General features: G+C 40.3%; 1 protein-coding gene across 1 annotated transcript in view; it reads left to right on the top strand.

Annotated features, from left to right (window-relative positions):
- Window positions 1–18,096, top strand: part of GLB1 (galactosidase beta 1) — a 46,557-nt gene extending 28,461 nt beyond the window's left edge. Inside the window, exons 12-16 of the mRNA XM_037384906.1 lie at window positions 3,085–3,174; window positions 5,805–5,918; window positions 7,037–7,168; window positions 12,214–12,537; window positions 16,594–18,096. Of these exons, the coding sequence (XP_037240803.1) occupies window positions 3,085–3,174; window positions 5,805–5,918; window positions 7,037–7,168; window positions 12,214–12,537; window positions 16,594–16,854 (921 nt within the window). The 3' untranslated portion in view covers window positions 16,855–18,096. The remainder of the gene's footprint in view (window positions 1–3,084; window positions 3,175–5,804; window positions 5,919–7,036; window positions 7,169–12,213; window positions 12,538–16,593) is intronic.
- Window positions 18,097–21,702: the final 3,606 nt, after the last annotated feature.

Raw genomic sequence — 21,702 nt, 5'->3', positions numbered from 1 at the left:
CAGGAAGGAAGGAGCAGAGCTTGAGAGTTAAGAATCATGCCCGTGGTGGAAAATGAGAAAATGTTTGTAATCTCAATATAAGAAGATAATTTTTACAATATGTAGTATATGCCTGAAGTTTTACTAAACTGAAATTGAATTATTATTAACACAATAGAATCATGATTGTCCAGGATAACTCATGTATGAGTAACATAGATGGGGGACTGCTAGCATGACAGCTATGAACAAAGAGTATTTTTGTAGCTAGTGATGCCTCTGAAGTAGAAGCAGCCGGTAGGCTATACATACCTTTTAAATACTTCTGGGTGTTTCAGTTCCGAATATGGGACATTATCAATAAATTTGAAAGTCTTATTGATAAAGTTTCTTACAAGTTTTGTGAAAATCTGTAGCTGATGAGAGAAATTTAATAAGTCTCCTGTGGAGAGAAGAGCATGCAGAACCTAGCATGCAGAACCCAACTTTGCTATATCCTGTCTGACAACAGTGGTATGCACATGAGTAGTTGGGGTTTGTCTGTGGCACCATTGTTTTAGGACCAGGGACAATCTTCTGTGAAATATGCTTGAGAACTGGGATCTTTCAGTGAGTGTACAGGATGATTTAAGTGGGGATGGAAGAGACAACAGGTATGAACTTGGCTATATTAATTCTTCTGGGCGGAGACATGTTGTTTTGAGATGAAGGATTACCGTAGTTGGTGTACTGGTTACTGTAGCTCATAATGCTTTTATTTTATGTTTTGTAATTTTAATTTCACAGCCATCTTTCCCATCAGTGATGTATCTGATCTGTTACGCACTGCAGCTGAAGCATTGCAAAATTTGGTAGTGATAAGCCTTTACAGGTGTTTTCAAGTCATCCCACTCAAGTGGGCAGAAATACTTTTTGTATAAAAGTGATTCGCCAGTGAAGGTGAAACAGATCTATATCATTTTCCACAACCTTTGAGTATCTTCAGACCTTTTCGGGCAGGTTTTGCCATACAAGCCAGTTCACAGAAACCTCATATTTGGTACTGACTAATTATATACAGTTATCAGTATGCCTGCCACTTCTGCTGCTGTCACAGGTTGCCAGCATTTGGGAACCTAGCAATTAGATTTTGACTCTTCCATAGTCTCATGGTTCATGGCTCTCAGATAAAGCTGTCCAATATCAGTAGAACTATGAACTTTCTCTTTCATGCCTTGAAGAGATGAAAGCTACAGGGTGCCTGGTGAATGTGCTTAGCTATGGACTAGTGACCCAGCCTCCAGGCAGTGATGGCGTTACCCTTTGTATACTTATGGCCTCCTTTTGCTTTCTTGTTCTTGGCTAGAGTTGACATAAGCTTATTTTGAAAGTCCCTTTAGATCTATAGCTGCATGCTTCTTGTGGTTTAGTCCTGGTAGGCAGCGAAGCACCACACAGCTGCTTGCTCACTCTCCACCAGTGGAATGGGGGAGAGAACTGGAAAGGTACAAGTGCAAAACCTGGTGGGTTGAGATAAGGACGGTTTAATAGATAAAGGAAAACCTGCATGCACAAGTAAAGCAAAATAAGGAATTAATTCGTTGCTTCCTGTCAGCATGCAGGTGTTCAGCCATTTGCAGGAAAGCAGAGCTCCATCATGTGTAATGGTTATTTGGCAAGACAAATGCCATGAGTCTGGACATCTGCCTCTCTTCCTGCTTTTTCCCCAAGCTTTTATTGCTGAGCATGACATCATGTGGTATGGAATATCCCTTTGGTCAGTTGGGGGTGATCAGCTGTCCCAGCTGTGTCCCCTCCCAACTTCTTGTGCACCCCCAGCCTAATTGCTGGTGGAGCGGTCTGGGGAGCAGAAAAGGCCTTGACTCTGTGTGAGCACTGCTCAGCAGTAGCTAAAATGTCCCTGTGTTATCAACGCTGTTTTTGGCACAATTCCAAACTGTAGTCCATACAAGGTACTATGAAGAAATTTAGCTCTATCCCAGCCTAAACCAATACTATACTGAGGGAACTGCATGTGTGTAGAAGATTCATGCTGACTTCTGTCACATATGGCATTTGGCACAGTGATTTACATCTTAATATTTCAGCACTGCTGACTTTCACGTATGTTTTGCAAAAATTCTGTACTTCTGTTACTGAAGCAGCCTCAGCAGTTTATATTGCTGTGAATGCTTTTATCGGTTTTAGATTATATTGAATGCCTGATTATTTTTTTACTGGTTTTTTTCTCAAGCATTTGGAAGTAAATCTGCATTTGAGAAATATTTTGAATGTCTGATATGTAATAACCACTGAACAGCGACAACAATTCTGGTGAAACAGACCGACATTTTGCATGAATAATATGAGTGCAATTAATTTTTTTGAACTTGTAACACACTAGGCATATTGTGTGCATCTTGACTAACTTGAAATTGACAGTGGAATTTGAGAAAGAACTGTAGATGACTATAAAACTATAATCACAGCAGGAAATAGCAGGTGGCAACAAAAGACAATTTAATTGTACACATGTAAGTCCATATTCAGCAAGATACTTGCGCATGCGCTTAGCCTAAACCTTGCTCCCAGTCTCACCGAAGTCAGTTCAGCTACTTATTTGTGACACTGAATTACAGCCTTAGGGTTTCTAAAATAATTTGAGACTGAATAGGGTAAATTTGTTTTGGATAGTTCTTGATGGAATCAAGTTGTATCCCTACTTAGCTCAGAAGGATTCCAGAGTAACTCACTGGAAATCAATGGCAAAATTTAGATAACATAGAAGTTTTGTGATATTTGTCCAGAGCAGTTGTGTGTGTTTATAGAACTTACGTGAGAAACTCCTGGGTTTATTCCCATTAATAAAGGGTCACTTTATTTTTAGGAATGCATAGCAAATTTAGCACATCTGGATTTTTAAAACGTTGCTCCACATGTAGCATGTTTCTTCCAGTGTTCATCAGTTCTCTGTACTGTATTGTATTAATAACTTGTACGTAAGGATGGTGTAAAGGCTTAAGATTTCTTTGCTTTCTGGACTGACACAGCTAGCTGGCTAGGCAAGCTGTTATATTTGGATTGAAATTTACTGACCTTCACATATCTGCTTTTTCTATGCTGCAGGTGGGTACAGTGGTGGAGGTTCTTGACAGGCTGTCATCTGCTGGGCCAGTGAAAAGCACTTACCCATTAACCTTCGTTGAGCTAAAGCAGGTGAGGATTCCTTCAGTAGGCACTTGGCAGTAATTTTTTAAAGTTTGTTCGAATGACCCTCTGTGATATTACTTTTCTTATGTCCAGTGTCTTACACCTTATCTCAGCACAGAAGTAATAGTATTATAAATGTGTCCGGGAATTTTGCACTGGAGACCTTTCCTATTCTACAGTGCTTCTATTTTACACCCGAGGTTTTCCTCTTTCCATAAATGTTGATATCTGTGCTGTCCAGGCTTTCACCTTTATCTCTCTGAAGTCTTGATTTTCAGGTTCATAAGAGACATTTTTAATCCATCTTTTTCTTCACTATTGATTTTCTTTATTCTGTTTTTTCTTTGCCTCTCTCCACCTGCTATTAGAGTGAGCACAGTGGCTGAGATGCTGCTTTCTCATACAAGTCATAGGGCCTGGAGATTGGGAAATGCAAGCTATTTGACACTTCTGTGGGCCTCCTACTTATTTGTATTCCCTTTTTTTAACTACATGCATGGCAAAGCAAGAGAATGCATTGAGAGAAACCCTTAAGAAGCAACCTCTTGGAGTTGCTGCAGCCCACTGTCAAGGTCATTCACCCCACTGGCTGAGATAGGAAAAATACCTTTCTCTTCATTTTCCTGTGGCATCTGCTGACTTCTGCTCTCCCATTTTCCCTCTCTGTCAGTCTATGCATCAGTTCCCCGGTCAATTTTGGTGACTTCATTTTCCTTCACAAAGTTCTTTCCCTTGCTGCTGAGGGGCTCTGCCTTTCTGTTAAGGTTGCATGGTTCCTTGATAGCTTTTGTGCTGAATTTAGAAGAGACTGGAGCATGGGTGCTATTTACTACTCTGAGAGAATGTGATGCAGCTGGGGGATGGGGAAGAGGAAGAGGCAGATTAGCAGATGCCTGGGATATGGTGTTAGTCAAGTAGGGGTTCAAAGCTCACATTTCTCCTTTCCAAGTCACTACTAGAGAGGTATGAGAGAAGCTGCAGGTAGTATGTTGTGGCTGGATGTAATTTCTAGTGGTCTTTCTTTTGTCATCTGGCCTTCCTACCCTTAGTAGTCTGCTTAAGAAAGCTTCTGAAAGAACAGGGCAGCCAGCAAAGCTTCCTAGCATTTTTTTTTTCTTTCCCTCCCTTGCCCTGCCCTCTGCCACTTTTCTGGGCACCTTGTTGCAAATTTAATGCAAATATAATAATTACAGCAGAATAGAAATGGTTTACTCTCACTTATTCCTGCCAGGGTGTTCTGGTTTTGGCTGGGATAATTTTCTTCCTAGTAGCTGTGTCATTTGGAATTAGGATGAAAATAACATTTACGCACTGATGTTTTAGTTGTTGCTGGACAGTGCTTACACTGAGTCAAGGGCTTTTCAGCTTCTCATGCCGCCCTGCCAGTGAGGAGGCTGGGGGTGCCCAAAAAGCTGGAAGGGGACACAGCCAGGACAGCTGACCCAAACTGTCCAAAGGGATGTTCCATACTCTATGATGCCAGGCTGAACAGTGAAACTGGGGGGATTTGGCTGGGGAGTGTCAGCTGATGCTCGGGGACTGGCTCGGCATCGGTCAGCAGGTGGTGACCAATTGTGTTGTGCATCACTTGTTTTGTATATGTTTATATCATTATTATTATTTTCTCTTCATTTTCTGTCCTATTAAACTGTTTTTATCTCAATGCACGAGTTTCACCTTTCTTTCAGTTCTCTCCCCCATCCCACTGGGGGGGAGTGAGCAAAGAAACATGTGGTGTTTGACTGCCTGCTGGATTAAACCACGACAGTCCCTTTTGCCTATATCCACCCCTTATTATTGGAAAGTGTGGGACCTGGGCATGGCGTAGATGGTATAGAATAAGGGGTCAGCTGTTCAGCAACAACTAAAGCATCAGTGTGTTATCAATGTTGTTCTCATCAGAAATCTAAAACACAGCACTACACCAGCTACTCTATCCTAGCTGAAACCAGAGCACAGGGTTATGTTCTAATCAAAGTCTAGAAGATAAATGGTTTTGTGGCTACTGAGCAAAAGAGGCAACGAATGCATTTTCTGACTTTTTAAATTTGTGTTTCACTTTGTGATGTGAACAGATTCAATGACTATGACTTTTTTTTTCCTTTCCTGATGGGGAACTTAATGAAAAAGTATTCTGAAATGTTCCTGACGTAAATCAGGTAGTTTTAAAAATAGATAATGTCGATTTGATGAATATGTCAATTTATGGGCACTGGGTGACAAGTGCACTTTCAAGTTTGATACATAAACTCAGTAATGAGGGGATCTTCCAGCTATCTTCTTATTGATTTTAATGAAGAAATAATAGCGTTGGTCATTAACTGCTTTGCTTTTATTGAGGAAATATCTTCATATCCAAGGCCCTTATCTTTTAAAGTTACTTAAATGTTCTAATGAAAGATTTTAAAACGGAAACTTTGTGGAATTTACACCCATTGCTTAAAGGTCAAAGTGAATTCTCATCTGAAGCTGTTATGAGTGATAGATGCTATCTGAAGTGAATGAAAGTTAACATTTCAGCCTCAGCGTGCAGGCAGGAATGTGGGATATTTCTAATTCATTACCTGAACTGAAGCCACGGAATGACTTCATTCATTAATCTGTTTGGGGCTTTTTTATTTCTTTTCTTTTCTTAGTATTTTGGGTTTGTGCTGTACAGAACTACGCTTCCAAAAAACTGTACGGAGCCAACACAGCTGTCTTCACCTTTAAACGGAGTCCATGATCGTGCCTATGTCTCTGTTGATGGGGTAAACATTGTTTGCTGGAATTCTTTTCTGTCATGAATTACCTTCACAAAAAGTCACGGTTATAGTCTGCCGCCTTTTCTCCTTTCACCGGTTTACCAAATGAACTTTATTAGATAATCTTATTTAATCAGGTGAAGGAAGTAAGGAAGTATACAGTTGATCATTCTAAATGTTCATATTTGTATTTCAGAAAATATGACTATCTGTTATTTCTAAGGAAATTGTAATTGTTTCCATTTTTGAGATATTTGAATGTTGATACGCATTCATGACTTAAGCGAAAAAAACCCCATAAAACCCTAGATTTACTTGCAGGTTTATGAAATACGTTAATGATATATGTACTTGGTGGCTTTCTACAGTCTTTTCATAGATTTTTTTTTTCTTTTTTTTTCTCTCCTTTGAGGGTGGGGGAAGTGGAAGCTTGAACCTGTGTCTTACCTTATGAAACTGGCTTCTGACCACAAGTTTAAAAAAAAACCAAACCAGCTTTTTGTACAGGATGTGAATTTTACCTTTCTTCCCTTAAGCAGGGTTTTGTTCCTACTTAATGAGAATTAATATCAATTCACAGACTTTGATAGGCTATTTTTTAATTTATCTTTGACCTTTGCTTACTGTCATCACCTGTGTCCAGGCCAAGCTCTCCTTTTCTTATGTTGTAGGCATGTCAATAAATAAAACTAAATATTGTTGTGAGCTTAGCTGGAAGATGAAGATCCTTTTAATCACTGATACTGCCCAAGTCTTTTCAGTCATTAGACTAAATTTGAGAACTTGCTTTTTGTGAATCAGGTGCATAAAAACCCACTAGGATTCTAACAGTTGATTGAGTTAATTGAAATCAGATAAGGAAAGAGATGGTGTCATTTAGACAAATGCTGCCTATTGGCACATCCAGTTGATGTAGTAAAATGTAAATATTGAAATGTGAATATTGACATAGCAGCTGTGTGAGTGTGCTTGCATGCAAGAGGAGGAAAAGAAAATAAATGTTTTTACATTTTTTGTTTCCTTTATCCTCTTTCTTTACTTCAAGGAAGTTGAAGAGACAAATAACAGAGTTCTGTTGGTTTTTTATGGTTATTGTTTTCTTCCTCTTGGTGTATTTCATATAGGTTCCTCAAGGTGTCCTTGAGAGGGAGAAGTCACTTATGATAAATATAACTGGGAAGGCTGGAGCAAATCTGGATGTCTTGGTAGAGAATATGGGCAGAGTCAACTTTGGTAGATACAATAATGACTTTAAGGTAAGTAAAATTGAGTTAGTGGATTGTGGTGGTTTTTCCTCTTTGCCACAGGTTAAAAAGAAAGTGGTGGGTTAGAAAGAGCAAAAAGATCAGGATTACACAGCTGTAACTTTGCCACAAAATATAACTACTCACTAGTTTTCATTTGAGTTTTTCCAGTCACCAAAATCGATGTGGAATTAAAAACTGACAGACATCTCTTAAATTTTTTTTTGTGGTTCACTTATTTTGTCAGCCAGATTGTCGCCCACAAGACTTTCAGGTTGAGTTGAGCCTGTAGCTAACATTTTAAATTGTGCAAAGCTGTTTGGGTAAACTCCAGTAATGGATTGGAAATCAGTCTAGATCTTGGTCGTACTTCAAGGCTTGTGAATCCTGGAGTTGCGTGTGTATATGTACCAATGTGTGTATGTATACACTTTTGTGTATCTCTCCATGTCCCGTTGCATTTGCCAGCAGCATACCCTTGCAGTGTTTTCAGTGTGGCTAGGAAAGGCTGTCTCACGAGCGCTTTACCAAGCAAAATTGCCAGTTCAGATTTGGACCGTTAGGTGTTACAGGTAATTATCAGCAAGTTTCCAAATGCTTCTTTGGGATTGTCACCTCCCTGCATGAGTGCCTGTGGTGGGTTGACCTTGGCTGGCCCACCAAGCCACTCTACCACTCTTCCATCAACAGGACAGGAGAGGAAGTACAATGAAGGGTTCAAGGTAAGGACAAGGAGATCACCCGGCAATTACTGTCGTGAGCACAGCTTGGGGAAATTGATTTATTGCCAGTTAAACAGAGTAGGATAGTAAGAAATAAGAACAAATCTTAACACCTTCCCCCATGCCTCCCTTCTTCCCAGGCTCAACCCTCACTCCTGTACCTTCTCCCCTAAGCAGCACAGTGGGATGGGGAATGGGGATGTGGTCAGTTGATAGCATTTTGTGCCATGCTCCTTCTTCCTCGCATTCTTCTGCTGCTCCAGTGTGGATCCCACCCACAGGAGACAGTCCATGAAATTTCTCCAATGTGGGTCCTTCTTATGGGCTGCATGGGCTTTAGCATGGGTCCCATCCACAGGGTGCAGTCCTTCAGAAACAGGCTGCTCCAGTGTGGGTTCCCCACAGGTTCACAGGTCCTGCCAGGAGCCTGCTCCAGTGCGGGCTCTGCACAGACTCCTGCTTTGTCCAGGGCACATGCACCTGCTCTGGTGTGCCATCCTCCACAAACTGCAGGGTAGATATTTGCTCCACCTTGGACCTCCATGGGCTGCAGGGAGACAACCTGTGTCACCACGGGTTGCCGGGGAATCTCTGTTCCAAAGCCTGGAGCACCTCCTCACCCTCCTTCAGTGACCTTGGTATCTTCAGGGCTGTTTATTTCCCATTTTCCTCACTCCTCTGTAACAGCAGCTACATTTTTGGGGGGTTGTTTTGGGTATTTTACCTTTTCTTAAATATGTTATCACAGAGGTGCTGGCAGTGTCGCTGATGGGCTCAGCTTTGGTCAGCAGTGGGTCTGTTTTGGAGCTGGCTTTGACCAGCATGGGGGCAGCAGCTCACAGAAGCCACCTCTGCAGCCCCCTGCTACCAAAACCTTGCCATGTAAACCCAATGCAGGGGAGGTACTGCTAATGTAACACTACGAAGAGCAGGGCCAAAAAGGAAACTTTTCTGGTTTTAGGCTTGATGGGATCCCCTGCGCCAGGGGTCCTCAAACTATGGCCCATGGGCCGGATACGGCCCCCCAGGGTCCTCAATCCGGCCCCCGGTATTTACAGACCCCCCTGCCAGGGTTTGGGGGGGGGGAAACCAAGCAGCCGCAGATGACTGCCTGCCACTTCATCCGCGCGCCGGCCCCCTGGTTAAAAAGTTTGAGGACCCCTGCCCTGTGCTGTATGGTATTTGCTGAAGAGGGGAGTGTTGTAGAGGCCAGTCTTGTGTTGTGTTTGTGCTGTGTTCAGTACCACAGCATGCTACTATTTTAGTTTTTGATATTACTAGGCCACAAGTAATAATGAAGTAATTATGAAACTTTACAATTAAGAAGGTATTTGCAGCCCCCTAACTGCTAGATTTGACTTGGCCTAAACTGATTTGGCAGTTTTCCTTCAGAAATCGTGTAAAGTGTTTAATGACTGTCCAGATTAATAGATGTCTGGTGATTGTGGTGCTTTTTGGTACTAGGGTGGTATCAGGTAAATTAAAAGCTCCTGTTTTCTCTTGATCTGAATTCTGTCTATGATAGGTGTCTCAGAGCACAATAAAGTCTTGTTCAGTGTTTCTTGGTTTGTTTAGATGCAAGAGCAGAAGAAAGATAAACATCACAGGAAAGACATGTGCCTGAACAGTACCATTTAGTTATCAAGCAGATGCACGTATGCTGTGAGGAAGTAGGATTTTTAAGGTTATAAGTAGGGAAAAAAGTAAACCCAAGAGTGGAGGCATCTTGACTAGCCTAGTGGATGAGACCACAAACTCTGGTCAAGTTTGGACCTGTTAAGGAATCCGGTTTAGTCATAAAACATGGACTGGGAAGAGACTTACAAGATCACCAGTAGGCAGAAACTACTGTTCTCACACTTGTGTTCTGCTGCCATGAGTAAGGTGGGCCCATTTACATTGTTGAAGAAGGATATATCAGTTATGGTTAAGCAGCATAGAAGAATCAAAGCTGAGACTTGGTTTAAAAGAGCCTAATTGGCCAGTTAGTGTTTTGTGATGAGGATTTCTAGCTGCATTGCCAATTATGCTCAGACTCATAAGTCAAGGCAAAGTATAACTCTCAGCATTTGCTAAGCTTGCTTTCACTCTGCTGAAAAGCAGTTTTGCTGTCTTACCTTTTGGAAAGCATGCAGTTCTTTAAATCCTAATCAGAACCAGCTAAATATATGTGGGAACTTTTAGGATGTATGAAAGCCTCTGAATTAGAAGCATCAGCAACTGAGGGCTTTTCTGTGTTTGTGGCATGTAAGTTCAGAGGGTAGCAGTAGTGCCAACTCTGTTCATACTGTCTTTGGTACCTTGCCTTTTTCAGAGTGGCAAGAGAGGGCAGCTAGTATCCCAGTGTTTTACCTTAATGTTGAAGCAGCAGGAAGATTGCATTTATTTATTTACTTAATAGCAAGCCAGGTGATAAGGAAAGCTATGTGCCTTGTGCTAAACTAAGGTAGCACAGTGGAGGGTTAGAGGGGTGCTCTGTAGTGTTGTGGTTGAACTGAAGTTCACACTACAGAGTTCCAACCTTTTAAAGATGTAAGAGTAAAAGCAATTTTAGTAGATATGCACTATGAGAATAATCCTCTAAAAGCAGGATCCTTCCATGTACAAGAGGCAGCCTTTCTCAGGTAGCTTTGGCTTTTGTGCACTGCTGCTTCCCATAGAGTTACTCCCGCACTCTCTTCTTTATGTTGATTGTGAAAACTGGGAATAATTATACCTTGGGTTTCAAATACTTTGTGCTTTCAAAAATAACTTTAGGGGAAGAGGTTCCTACCTTGTGAAGCCACACGTTTTAAAGTAAATAGGGTAGCTTCTCTGGGTTTTGTTTGGCTGTATTTTTTAATCACTTTTTTTGAGCTTGAAATGGAACTAGACATCTAGCTTTGGGAAGGAATCTTAAAAGGATTTTGGTTTTAAAACATTCTGCTGATCTAAGTCTTCTTGTTGAAGGACACGAAGGAAGAGTGTGTGTTCTGTTTTTTCTATATTTTTTCACATGCTCACTGACACTTACCTTTCTTTTACTTGGAAAACTTATATCCATATCTGGACTGTTGAATATGCATTCTTATGCAGACCGAAGTAAGACTGCTTAGTAGGCACTTCATCTCATTTGAAAAATCACAGTGTTCATAGTATATAAAGATGGAACTAGGGAGGCAGGTTAGAAAGTTTGGGCTGAAGTTATATTGCATTACTTCTATTGATTGCTAGACAGAGTAAAGTCTAGGTTGTACAGAAAAGTTTTGCTACTTAACTCTGGACGGATATTTTATTTTGATATAAGAAAAATAAGTTCCTGTTCTGTAAAGTGGGCATCTAGGTAAAGGAAGAGAAAACCAGTTAGTGCTCATACTGGTGACTAGGCTTGTGGAGTCAGTGCAATGTTTATTAGATATCGGAACAGACACATGACATAGTGTCAGCTCTCCAAGGCCATAGAAAATGTGGTTTTGCTTGTTCCTGTTTGACATGGGGTGTTTGCAACAGAAATTGTTGCACAGAAAAACATCTTCTATGCAGGGTCTATTTAAGCAATTATATGGATGTAGCAGCATCGGTTTAAAATCAACCTCTTGCATTGCACTGAAACACCACTTTAAAAACTATTATTATAACACAATTAGGGTGTGTGCAAGGGTCACTTAATGTTCCTTTCATTCTTCTTAAATCATGACCTTACCTTGCTTTTTGCATTCTTTGTGTGAGCACCTTAGTGTGCTGCACATGTTGTACCATGGAAGTGAAACAGGACTCCGTGGGCTTGAAGCTGACTCTAAGCTTAAAGTATTTCACTGAATTGGGGTCACAAAGCATGTGCCTTGATTCTGTGATACTGTATGCTAGCTGTAGATGACTTGTAGGAGGTAAACTACTGCCTTCTCTGCTGTCGTGCAGGTTAATGTCTGGTGTTAGTGACTCACTGTTACCAAATCTCTTGATGGTATCTCAGACTTATGATATTTAATGCTGCTTCTGCTTTTTGTTAAGCCCCAGGTTTTGGAATTGTGTTCATGTTAAAGAAAAACAGAAATTTTCAGTTACAGGGAAAAAGCTTGAAAAAAACCCCTTGGGCATCAGTGAAAAACTTCAAAACTTTGAAGAGGAACAGGCCTTTCACAGAGAATGAATGAAACCCTTTATTCTTAAGCAAAGCTTATAACTTGTTGAAGACCACATTAGTGGTTTTTTTCATACACAGATTGGCAGCTGTTGCAAGTACTTTGATTTAGCTTTTATTCCTGACTGATTTATAGTTGCAGCCAAATAACTTCCAACAACATTAAGCTAATTATGTTATATTTTGGGTTTGTGTATTTTTTTTCTTCCTCCTAGGGTCTAGTTTCAAATCTAACTCTTGATGAAGATACACTTGTTGAATGGGAAATCTATCCTCTAGACATAGATGGAGCAGTGAACCATGACATTAATGGCCACCTTGATCAACCAAGGAGATCTGTTGAATGGGAAATCTATCCTCTATACATAGATGGAGCAATGAACCATGACATTAATGGCCACCTTGATCAACCAAGGAGATTTATTGGCAATCCACTTAATTATGAAGCACCTACTTTTTACACCGGTAGACTTTCAATTCCTGGAGGGATTCCAGACTTGCCTCAAGACACCTATGTCAAGTTTCCTGGCTGGACAAAGGTACAACTTTTTGCTGTGAAAACTTGGAAGTCCATTCAGAAAGCTACTGAAAGTCCACCTCTCTTGGATAGGTAGAAGTTGGTTGTACTGGTGGGGTGTCTAAAATATATTTAAACGATTAGGAAATGGATTCCTTGCTTTAAGCAAATCTTAGAGATAAACCATTAAGAGAAGGGAAACATATTCAAAAGATCATGGTATTGGTCTAGAAAGTAGAGTATCACAAAAAAAAAAAAAAAAAGCCAAACTAGTTTTTCAACAGTGAGAAAGATGAGCTATCAGGCTATTTAGAAATGCTGCATTTAATTCTGGGGAGGTTTTGTCTTGATGTGGAGCAGAAACAGCTTTTTGGAGGGAGGGAGTGAATACATGTCTTGAGATAAAACAGGTTTTTATTCTGGAGAAAGTGAGGTGCTACAGTACACTTTCCTGGTTATATTAATTGATTAAAAGTGACTAAGAACATATTTGTGGTGCTGTGTGAGGAACAGCAGATCCTGTTACAAAGCATAGAGAGCACTGGACACAACTGCTGGTGTTGTGCCCATAGGTAATTAATCCAATGCATGGAAGATATTACTGCTTGTCTTCTGGAAGTTACCTGTAACCAGACTGAACAGATCAGAGAGCACTGCCATGGAAGCTTGTGGGCAGGTCTCTTAATGGGTACTTATCATAGAGCTGAAGCATAGGTAGAGCAGCAAAGAGTGTGTTTTCACAGTGCCGTGTTTGAAACTGCTAGCATGCAGGATGGATAAGGACCAGCTCAACTAGCTGGTGGGAGGCACAGAGAGCAGAATGTGTGCACTGAAGTACCACTCCTCTTGGAGGCCTAAGCATTTAAGTCCAGGCTTCAGGGAAGTGCCTGTGATAGTCTTAGGTAGCAAAATTATTTCTTTCTGAAATAATTAATTTACTGCCATTAAAAGAGAGTATGAGAAGGAGTTGCTGGTTATCCATCTACAGTATTGTAGTGGTTAAAGCACTTCCCAATATGCAGGACTGTGATTCATTGCAGGCACTTTGCATTGCTGGCACTGAGCTTGGATGAGGAAGTCTAACTTAGCCCCTGTTCCTGTATATGTGCGTGTCTTACACAATCACTGAATAAAACCCAAAAATAGCTCTTTGCACAGAAACTGGAATCTGAGACTTTTGCAGTAAAGTCTGTGACCCCATGAATCACCAGTCTTCTTAAGGAAGCAAGGTGATCATACCTGCCTGTTGGCAAACTCATCTGTGAAATGATAAATGACTTCTAAGAATTCTTACGTGTTGGTGGAAGTCTTTTCTTCTGATCTATAGAAGCCTCTGTTTTACGTAGTTTGTATACCCTCTAATGCAGTCGTGGTGAAATGATCCCAGTGAACTGTAAGTAGGACTATTGAATTGATCCTTCAAGCTTTATATGGATTGGACCAAAGTTTTAAATACAATACATAGGAGTAATAAGATTGAGGTGATACAGGGTGTGGAAACAGAGACTTCCAAATAACTTTACAAATGAGCAAATGCCTTTAAGGCAGAGGGTTTTAAGGGTGTAAATTCCACTTGGGTCCCGCTGTATCTGGGCCTCAAGTTCCTTGAGTGACACTGCATAAATTGCTGATGTCAAGATGTAGAGAGGGACTCTTAATAGGGGTTTAAATTCACCTATTTGAGTAATTGGAAAACCAGGGAAACAACATTTTCCAAGAAAACACAATAGTTCTAATGATAGTCCTGCCTTTGCATATTAAGGCAAGGAATATGGTGTGCTGGACAGCCTGAAGGGAGGGTGCAGCATTAACAGTCGTGACCTATGTAGTAGCTTGTTTGCCTTTAGTGGTTTTTAAATCCTTCACTATTAATAAAACTTCCTTCACCCTCACTTGAGGAAGCATGATGCCCTTAACCATACAATGCCCCTGCATGTATGGTTAGATTTATTGGACTTTGGTTGGGTTTTTTGCTTCAGAGGAGAGGATTTGGAGTCAGGGCTGGTCTTGCTTTCAGTGGAATCATGGGTTTGTAGTTGCAGACCCTGCCAAAGGAAATCTTGTTACTGAAGATAGGGATCCCCCCTCCTTTATTTTGTCTAGGGCATATTTGTTGATAGTGTGTATAGTGTCATGATTTGTTGGTTCCAGGCATATAAACTCCTAAGTGCGTAGTCTTTAGAAACTTCAATTTTAATAACGACAGTTTGGAATTGAGAAATTAAGTTTATAGCTTTACCGGAAAAATAAGTTACAACCAGTGACTGATTAAGATCAGGAGCAGAGACCTGTCTGATCACTCCTCCTGCAGTAGAACCCTAATGCAGTTGATTCCTACGGTAAACTCCTACTTCCCCCAGAGTTACAGCCAAACTCTATAGTAGGTAGGCTGCTGTCTTAGTGGGTACACTCACTAATTCATCTTGTGTGGGGAGTTTGTATTAATGCAGTGTTTTCTTCTAAAACTACTACAGAAGCAAACTAGTGAGCATGCAGAAATTGCTCTTTTCTTGCCTTTTAATACAGCAAAAACAAGCCACAAAGCAAGATAAACTTGATTAAAAAGAAGAAAAAAAAAGTTTGAGGTCAAAGCTTATTAACACCTTGGCAGAGCTGTGCAAGATAGGATCTCATACCACGGAAGTAGATACAGAGCTGAAATAATAACTCACCTGCATTTGCAAATGCACCAACTCCTTATAAAATTTATCTTGTGAGTGTTTCATAAAATTCAGTTTCATAAATACTTGAAAAAGAAAGCATAAGAAAAATATATCTAAACCAGGTTGAATAGCAGTACTCACTATATTACAATTGTGCTTCAGTAAATGCTTTAAAATCATTATACTAATTTCAGCTATCCTAGACAATTTTAGAAATCACTCAGTGCAGTAAAAGTCATTACTTTCCACTGATTCAGACTATTTTATTATTTTTATCAGTGTACATCACTTAGTTTTTAATCTCTATATTCTGATTACCAAAAGCAAAAACACAGACACAGTTATCTGTTCCCATCCCTTTTCATGTTCACTGAACTCGTCTGACATGGTGACAGGATGCTTAGGAGGAGCAAAAGCAAATTATTTGTCCAAAACAGCTGTGTCTCTCCCCTTCTGCCTCGCTTAATGAGCCAAACTTCAGCTCAAATTAGTAGGAGTCTATTTACAGTTTTATTAAACATTCTGCAGGTCACCAGTTTGTAGACTTCTGGAAAAATCTGCATTTGTGTCACTCCAGCGTGTGTATTTTGTGGTGTACAAATGACTCTTGACTTTCTTCTTTTTCCCCTTGCCAATTTTGTTTTATCTTTTGAACTTAAGGTATTTATAATGTTAGAACAGTATTTTGAAATACGGGTTCTGGCCACCTTCACTATAAAAAGTAATTTAAAGTGTTTATATGCCAATATATATATATATATACACATATATAACCACAATTTCATTGAACTTAAATTAATGCTAGCAGACCCCCAAAGATTTTAATGGTCGTAGGTAACTACAACAAAATACTCGGTTGCAGTGTGATTTCATAAGTTCTTTTCTTGACTAAGTGCTTACAAGTATAATATACATCTGAATTTCATGTGTTTAGGAAAGCTATATCTTTTTAATGAAATCATGCAAAAGGAAGGGAGTACCAAGGTAGTGTAGTCTTATATTTGTACAGAGAGCCACAACAGAATTAGGATCTGCTTTTTTCTTTTGTGAGTTCAGTCTCCTTTTAACAATCAGCTTCATGCAAATACAATTTTCAGGTTTGCTTTGGTCTTAAACTTGGTGCAAAATTCAGTGCTAGGAACCTGCAATTCTGATTTCCTAGGTGTTGTCATATTTGGAATTCCTGCAGTATTTGACCACTCTTTAAATATTAAAATGGCTTTAACTCATCAGGGAATTTAGATTCTTTTGACTGTCTTTAGCATTTTCTTGAACAGATTTCTCTATCCTTGTGTTGTATCAAACTGAAAAATGGAGGAAGTTCAGTTACTATGTAAAGAGTGTTATGCTTAAAGCTGTCTTGTAATTTGTCAAATTATTAAAATGTTGTGGTTTTTTCTTCTCTTTCTTAACAGGGGCAAATTTGGATCAATGGCTTTAATCTTGGTCGCTACTGGCCGGCCCGTGGTCCTCAGTTGACCCTTTTTGTTCCAAGGAATATACTTTTTTCATCGGTGCCAAACAACATAACAGTGTTGGAGCTGGAGCATTCTCCTTGCAGCACTCAGGCGTGTGAGATAGAATTTGTAGACAAGCCTAATATCAATGCAACCACACAGTATGAAAGTTACGACCCACATCTGTTTGTTAGAGACATATGGCTGAACCATCTATAATGATTTGAGTATTTTCTTATCTTCCCCCTACTTTGCTTCCCTTTCCCAAACCATAGTTCACGTTTTTAAAGACCTAAGTGTTAGTAAGTGAATTGTTTAGCTGAGGCAACTTTTTAAAATCTTCAAAGACTTTTTTTTTTTTTTAAAAAAAAAAAATCTCCCAGAGGTAAATACTGAAATTCTCTTAAAGAAAAGCTGTAACTTTAGTATTTACCTTGGACTGTGAAATTGAACTCAACTAGAAGATAATATTTGTCTCAGCCTAGTAGAAATTAGTCCTTGTATGCTGTTTACATTACAGGAACCCTCTTAGACTTTTTTTTTACCATGTTTTGCAACTGGAGAGGAGCTTACAAAAGGGGTGCACGGTCCTGCTAGCATGCTGGTTTTATTCATGTGGACTGGCAGGTCAGAGCTGCCAACAGACCAGACAATTTCAGCTGATTTTATCACCTGGTTAGTATCAATATCATTTTAGTCTGAACAGGCTTTCATTGAGCAGACCTCATATCTTTTTTTCATGTTTATGCAAGTAACCTTGGAAAAATTTAAGTTGGTTTCTTATGGGAACAGTGAGAAGAACCGTGGAAGAGAACACTTAAATGCAAGCTGGTCCAAACAGCAGTAACATGGAGAGGGACTTTCTAGCCTCCATCTGTTCCCTCTTGGAAAGCCTGTTTACTGCTTTCCTTCTGCTATCTCCAAAGTCTTAAAGTCAATTGATAAGTAAAAGGACATATGCAGAATTTAGGCTGTTTTGGTTGGACCGTAGCCTCCAATTAACTTCCTGCAGAATGTAGCTTAAAATGAGACATTTTAACCTTAATGTATTCTTTTTCTCATGGTAGGTTTTTTTGGTGGGGTTTTTTTTTTGTTTCCCCCTAATGGGCCTGGAGTATCTTTTTTTCATGGGCCAGCACCTTGGATGTGGAGGGCTTTAAGTTAAAGAATTCTTATTCTGTTTTACTCATTAATCCACATCTTCTGTTTGTTCAAGTAAACTGATGATCTTTGTAAGCGCCTGATTTGCAAAAATGCACAATTTCTGTTACTCAAGTTGAATGTCTACACCAAACAGAATCTTCTTTCCAATTCTTACGGTTTTGATGTCAGTCATGCAAACTCCTTGGTGAGATTTGAACAACACAAGATTAAGACGATGGAATCAATTATTTTCATAATCTGTGGTTTGTTCCTTTGATTTGTATTTGACATTATTAAAATGGTTCTTTAGATACGAAATCTTTTCTCTGTTTGCTTGAGAAGGAAAAATGAGAGGAGGAAGTTATGAGCAGATAACAGTATTAAGAGAGAAATGGGATTGTAAAGTCTCTGTAAAGACAAAGTTATTCTTGTTGATTTCTTATTTGTTTCTGTGTTATGAAGAGGCTGTAATGGGCTGTGTGGACCCCAGAGGTGCCACCCTTTTCTGAGATGGCCAATGCCAAAACCTGCCTATTTCTTCTCAGCTGGTGAGGATGATACTGTCACTTGAGGAAAGTGTGAAAAGGAGCACTGCTTACTTGAGTATCTACATCTCTGCTATGTGTTTGACAGGTTTGATTGGGTTTTGAACCAGACATGTGTACTTCACCTGAGCCAGAGAGCTTCTCTTAAATTCTCACCCCAAATGCAAAGTCTAATAGCTGTGTGCTGTGTGTTCAGTACCAGACACACTTCATTCTTGGAATAATGTGGTCTGCCTTAACCCAAGATATTTTTTTTTGTGGCACCGTCCCTATGCAGACACCAGAATGTGTTCCAAGCAGTTTATTATGAAGTATTATTTACCTCAGAGCCGTGTCTTGGAAGTAAAGAATCAAACAGAATTAGTTTCATACCAGTTGTGGGGTTTGTGGCTTGAAGTGTGCAGAGTAAAAGTACTATTTAGATATTACTCCTACAACAGTTCAGTGCTTTTAACAGCCAAGAGTATTTTTATTTTCCTGGCAGTTAGTGCTGTGAGGGGAATGGAACGCCTGGCTCTCATTCTAACTTTGTTTTGTTTTACAGTGTACTTGTGAAAATGTAGTGTAATACATGAGATTTCACTTCTTACCATAATTCTCTATCATATTACAAGCAGAAGGGTTTTCCATTGAGGATTGCAAACATGCATCTGGTTAGATACAAGAATAAGAACAACAAATATGGGGAAAAATGGGCTTAAAGTTTTTCAAGTAGGGCTCTTAAATAGCTTCATTAACACACCTGCCTACTTACTGCTTTCAGTGAAGTTATCTCTTGTCTACAGAAAGGAACTGAAAGTTGGGGCCCTGATTCCTAATCCCGATTTACCTACATGAAAACGCTGCTGGAGGTTGCCAAGCAGTGTGGTATGTATTTGAGTGTGCAGAAGGGAGGTCTCTGTGACAAGGAGCCTTCAGAGTACAGCACTACCAAGAAGAACCTGTTGTCATTTGCTGCTGCTTTACCCAAGGATGTGTCTGTAGGTGCTGTAGCAGAGTGTTCTGCCCTGCCCATGCCACACACTGGGTCACTGCGCCCACACCGCTGCTGCTACTGCATGGCTGGGACTTATCCTAGGTTTCCTAGCCTTGGCATACAGTCCTGCTAGGACTGAGTATGTCATACAAAATGGGGCAGCATGGCATTTACTCCTTTGCAGTCTCAAGCACATCAGTTACTTTAATCTATCCTCAAATGCAGTTCTGTCAGCTGTGTCCAGGGGTAGAAATGAAATCTGAATGAAACCTTCTGACTGAGGGCAGATGCATAGAAGAGGGGCTGTGAGGAGTCAGCTGGCTCACCTTGACGCAGTGGTCAACGCACTGGTGGGTCTAGCTTCAATTTGAAGGGCATAGTGTGAAAACATTGTCAGACCCCTAGCTAGTATGTGTGGTGTAGTTGTGTGATCTGTTCCAGATGCTGAAGCTCAGTGGGATGGGCTGTCTGGCGTAGCCACTTCCCTCCTGAAGGCATGGCAAGAGGGAACGTTCCCAATGCTAACGTTGTGGCTCCTCAGATCCTCCCTGCTGCCTGTCCTTGGGAATTTGCAAGTGCTTTGCTGGCACAGCAGCTGAATATTGGGCACAATGTTCTCTGATTTCAGCAGGCCAGTGCAAACCTGGATTTAGTCAGTTTTAGAAGTGTAGATTTCACATTGGTCCTATATGGAAGGTGGGTGTGATTTTTGAAGTTCTGTAAGGAGCTGCCATTTGAAATCTGCCTGTAGAGTATAGCTGTAGGGGCTCAGCTTAGCACAGGTATTTTTTCCAGCCCTGGAGTGGGGTTTGTAAGCTTAGACTGTAATCCTGCCTGTGCGTGAATGAAGGCCTTTAAATGTGATTACCTGGGATGAATGAGCAAGTAGGTGAACATGAAACTGGTGAATAGTGTGCACTATATAGTTGAATTTTCTTTTTTAACTTGCGTACAAGAATACTCTTTCTCCTATATTCATATAATAACTGTCTTCCTAAGCGTTGAATGAAACTTCATGGTTCCTGAATCAATCACAGGGTTGAGACTTGACCTTGTCCATACCTCTTTAGACTCTCCCTGCCCTTTGTAATTCTGTGCAGGCAGCTCTCCTTGTCTTCCTGCTCTCCCATCTCTTTGGGGGCTCCACAGTGCCTAGTTTTCTTTTGCAATTTTTTAATTAAATACTAATTTGTTTGCACAGTTGGAATGTTTACAGGAGTATGACTCTAGAAATAATTCTCCTGACGGGACAGCAAACACTATCTACCTGACAGATATGTGCCAGGTGTTCAGAAATGGCAATTACAGAAGTAGAATCCTGTGTTTAACAGTGTGCTGTGAAGGACGTGATACTGTATTGTCCAGGCTGAGAAGGCAATCTGTTAACAAATCTCTTTAAGTTTGGATTGCAAGGGGAAGGAATCTACTCTCTTTGGATGGACTTGGTCACTTTGATATAATTAGATGGCTGACTAAACTATTGTAGTCTCCTTGTGTTCTCATTTTGGATGTATTCAAATCACTGGGGGCAACAGCATCTCTGTATGTGTAAAATGGATATTCTGACGCTTTTCCTAGGATGCTCTCCCTGGAAATCCATCCATATTTGAGCAAATAGCTCACAGTGTTGACAGATCCTAATCTGAGCCTCTGCCAGCAGCTTGGTTATTTACTGGCTGTTGTCTCTGTACCAGAAGGAAGCTGCTTGAGAATGGTTTTTCTGTTACATGTCTTTGCAATCACTCATCTTCTTCCCCTTTTTGCTTGCAAATGCTTCCTAAAACAACAGCTGATTGATGTGCAGTCCCTACATTTTCTTTTTAATCTGTTGTATTTTTTCAAGACTGCAAACACCATTTTAACAGATAATACAAGACGAAAGGTTTGAGATGATCTAGCCCTATGCCTCTCTACCCTAAGCCAACGATATCTGTATTTGAAGTATTTCCAGTGTGTTTGTTTAAACTGTTCTTCAAAATTTCTTGTGATGGGGATTCCAGCCTTCCCTAGGCAAGCTATTCTAGTGTTTGCTGTTAGGAAACTTGTCAACAGCTGGCTGAAGTCTTCATTGCTGTATGTAAGCCAGTTACCACTTTTACTGTCCATAGCCAGCACAAAGTATGTCTTAGTGCTCTGAGACTGGTTTGTGCTCTCTGTTATATTCTTACCTCCCTGGTGGTTTACAGAAATCTTAAGAGGTTCAGAGCAACATACAGAGGACTCGACAAGGATGTGAAAGGGTGACCACGTCCTGAATGATCTGGTCTAGGTGCTACGGCAGGTTTTTTTTTTAAAGAAGTGACAGAATTGCAAGAAAGCTGTCTTGCAGGCCAGGACTTGAAAGCGTGGTAGCCAGCCTTGAGGTGCTGGCTGGAAGATCACGTGACAAAAGGAGCTGGAAGC

This window comes from Falco rusticolus, chromosome 4, assembly GCF_015220075.1.
Source record: "Falco rusticolus isolate bFalRus1 chromosome 4, bFalRus1.pri, whole genome shotgun sequence".
Taxonomy (NCBI): domain Eukaryota; kingdom Metazoa; phylum Chordata; class Aves; order Falconiformes; family Falconidae; genus Falco; species Falco rusticolus.
The sequence above is the reverse complement of the archived record's forward strand: the minus strand, read 5'-3'. Positions and strand labels throughout refer to the sequence as shown.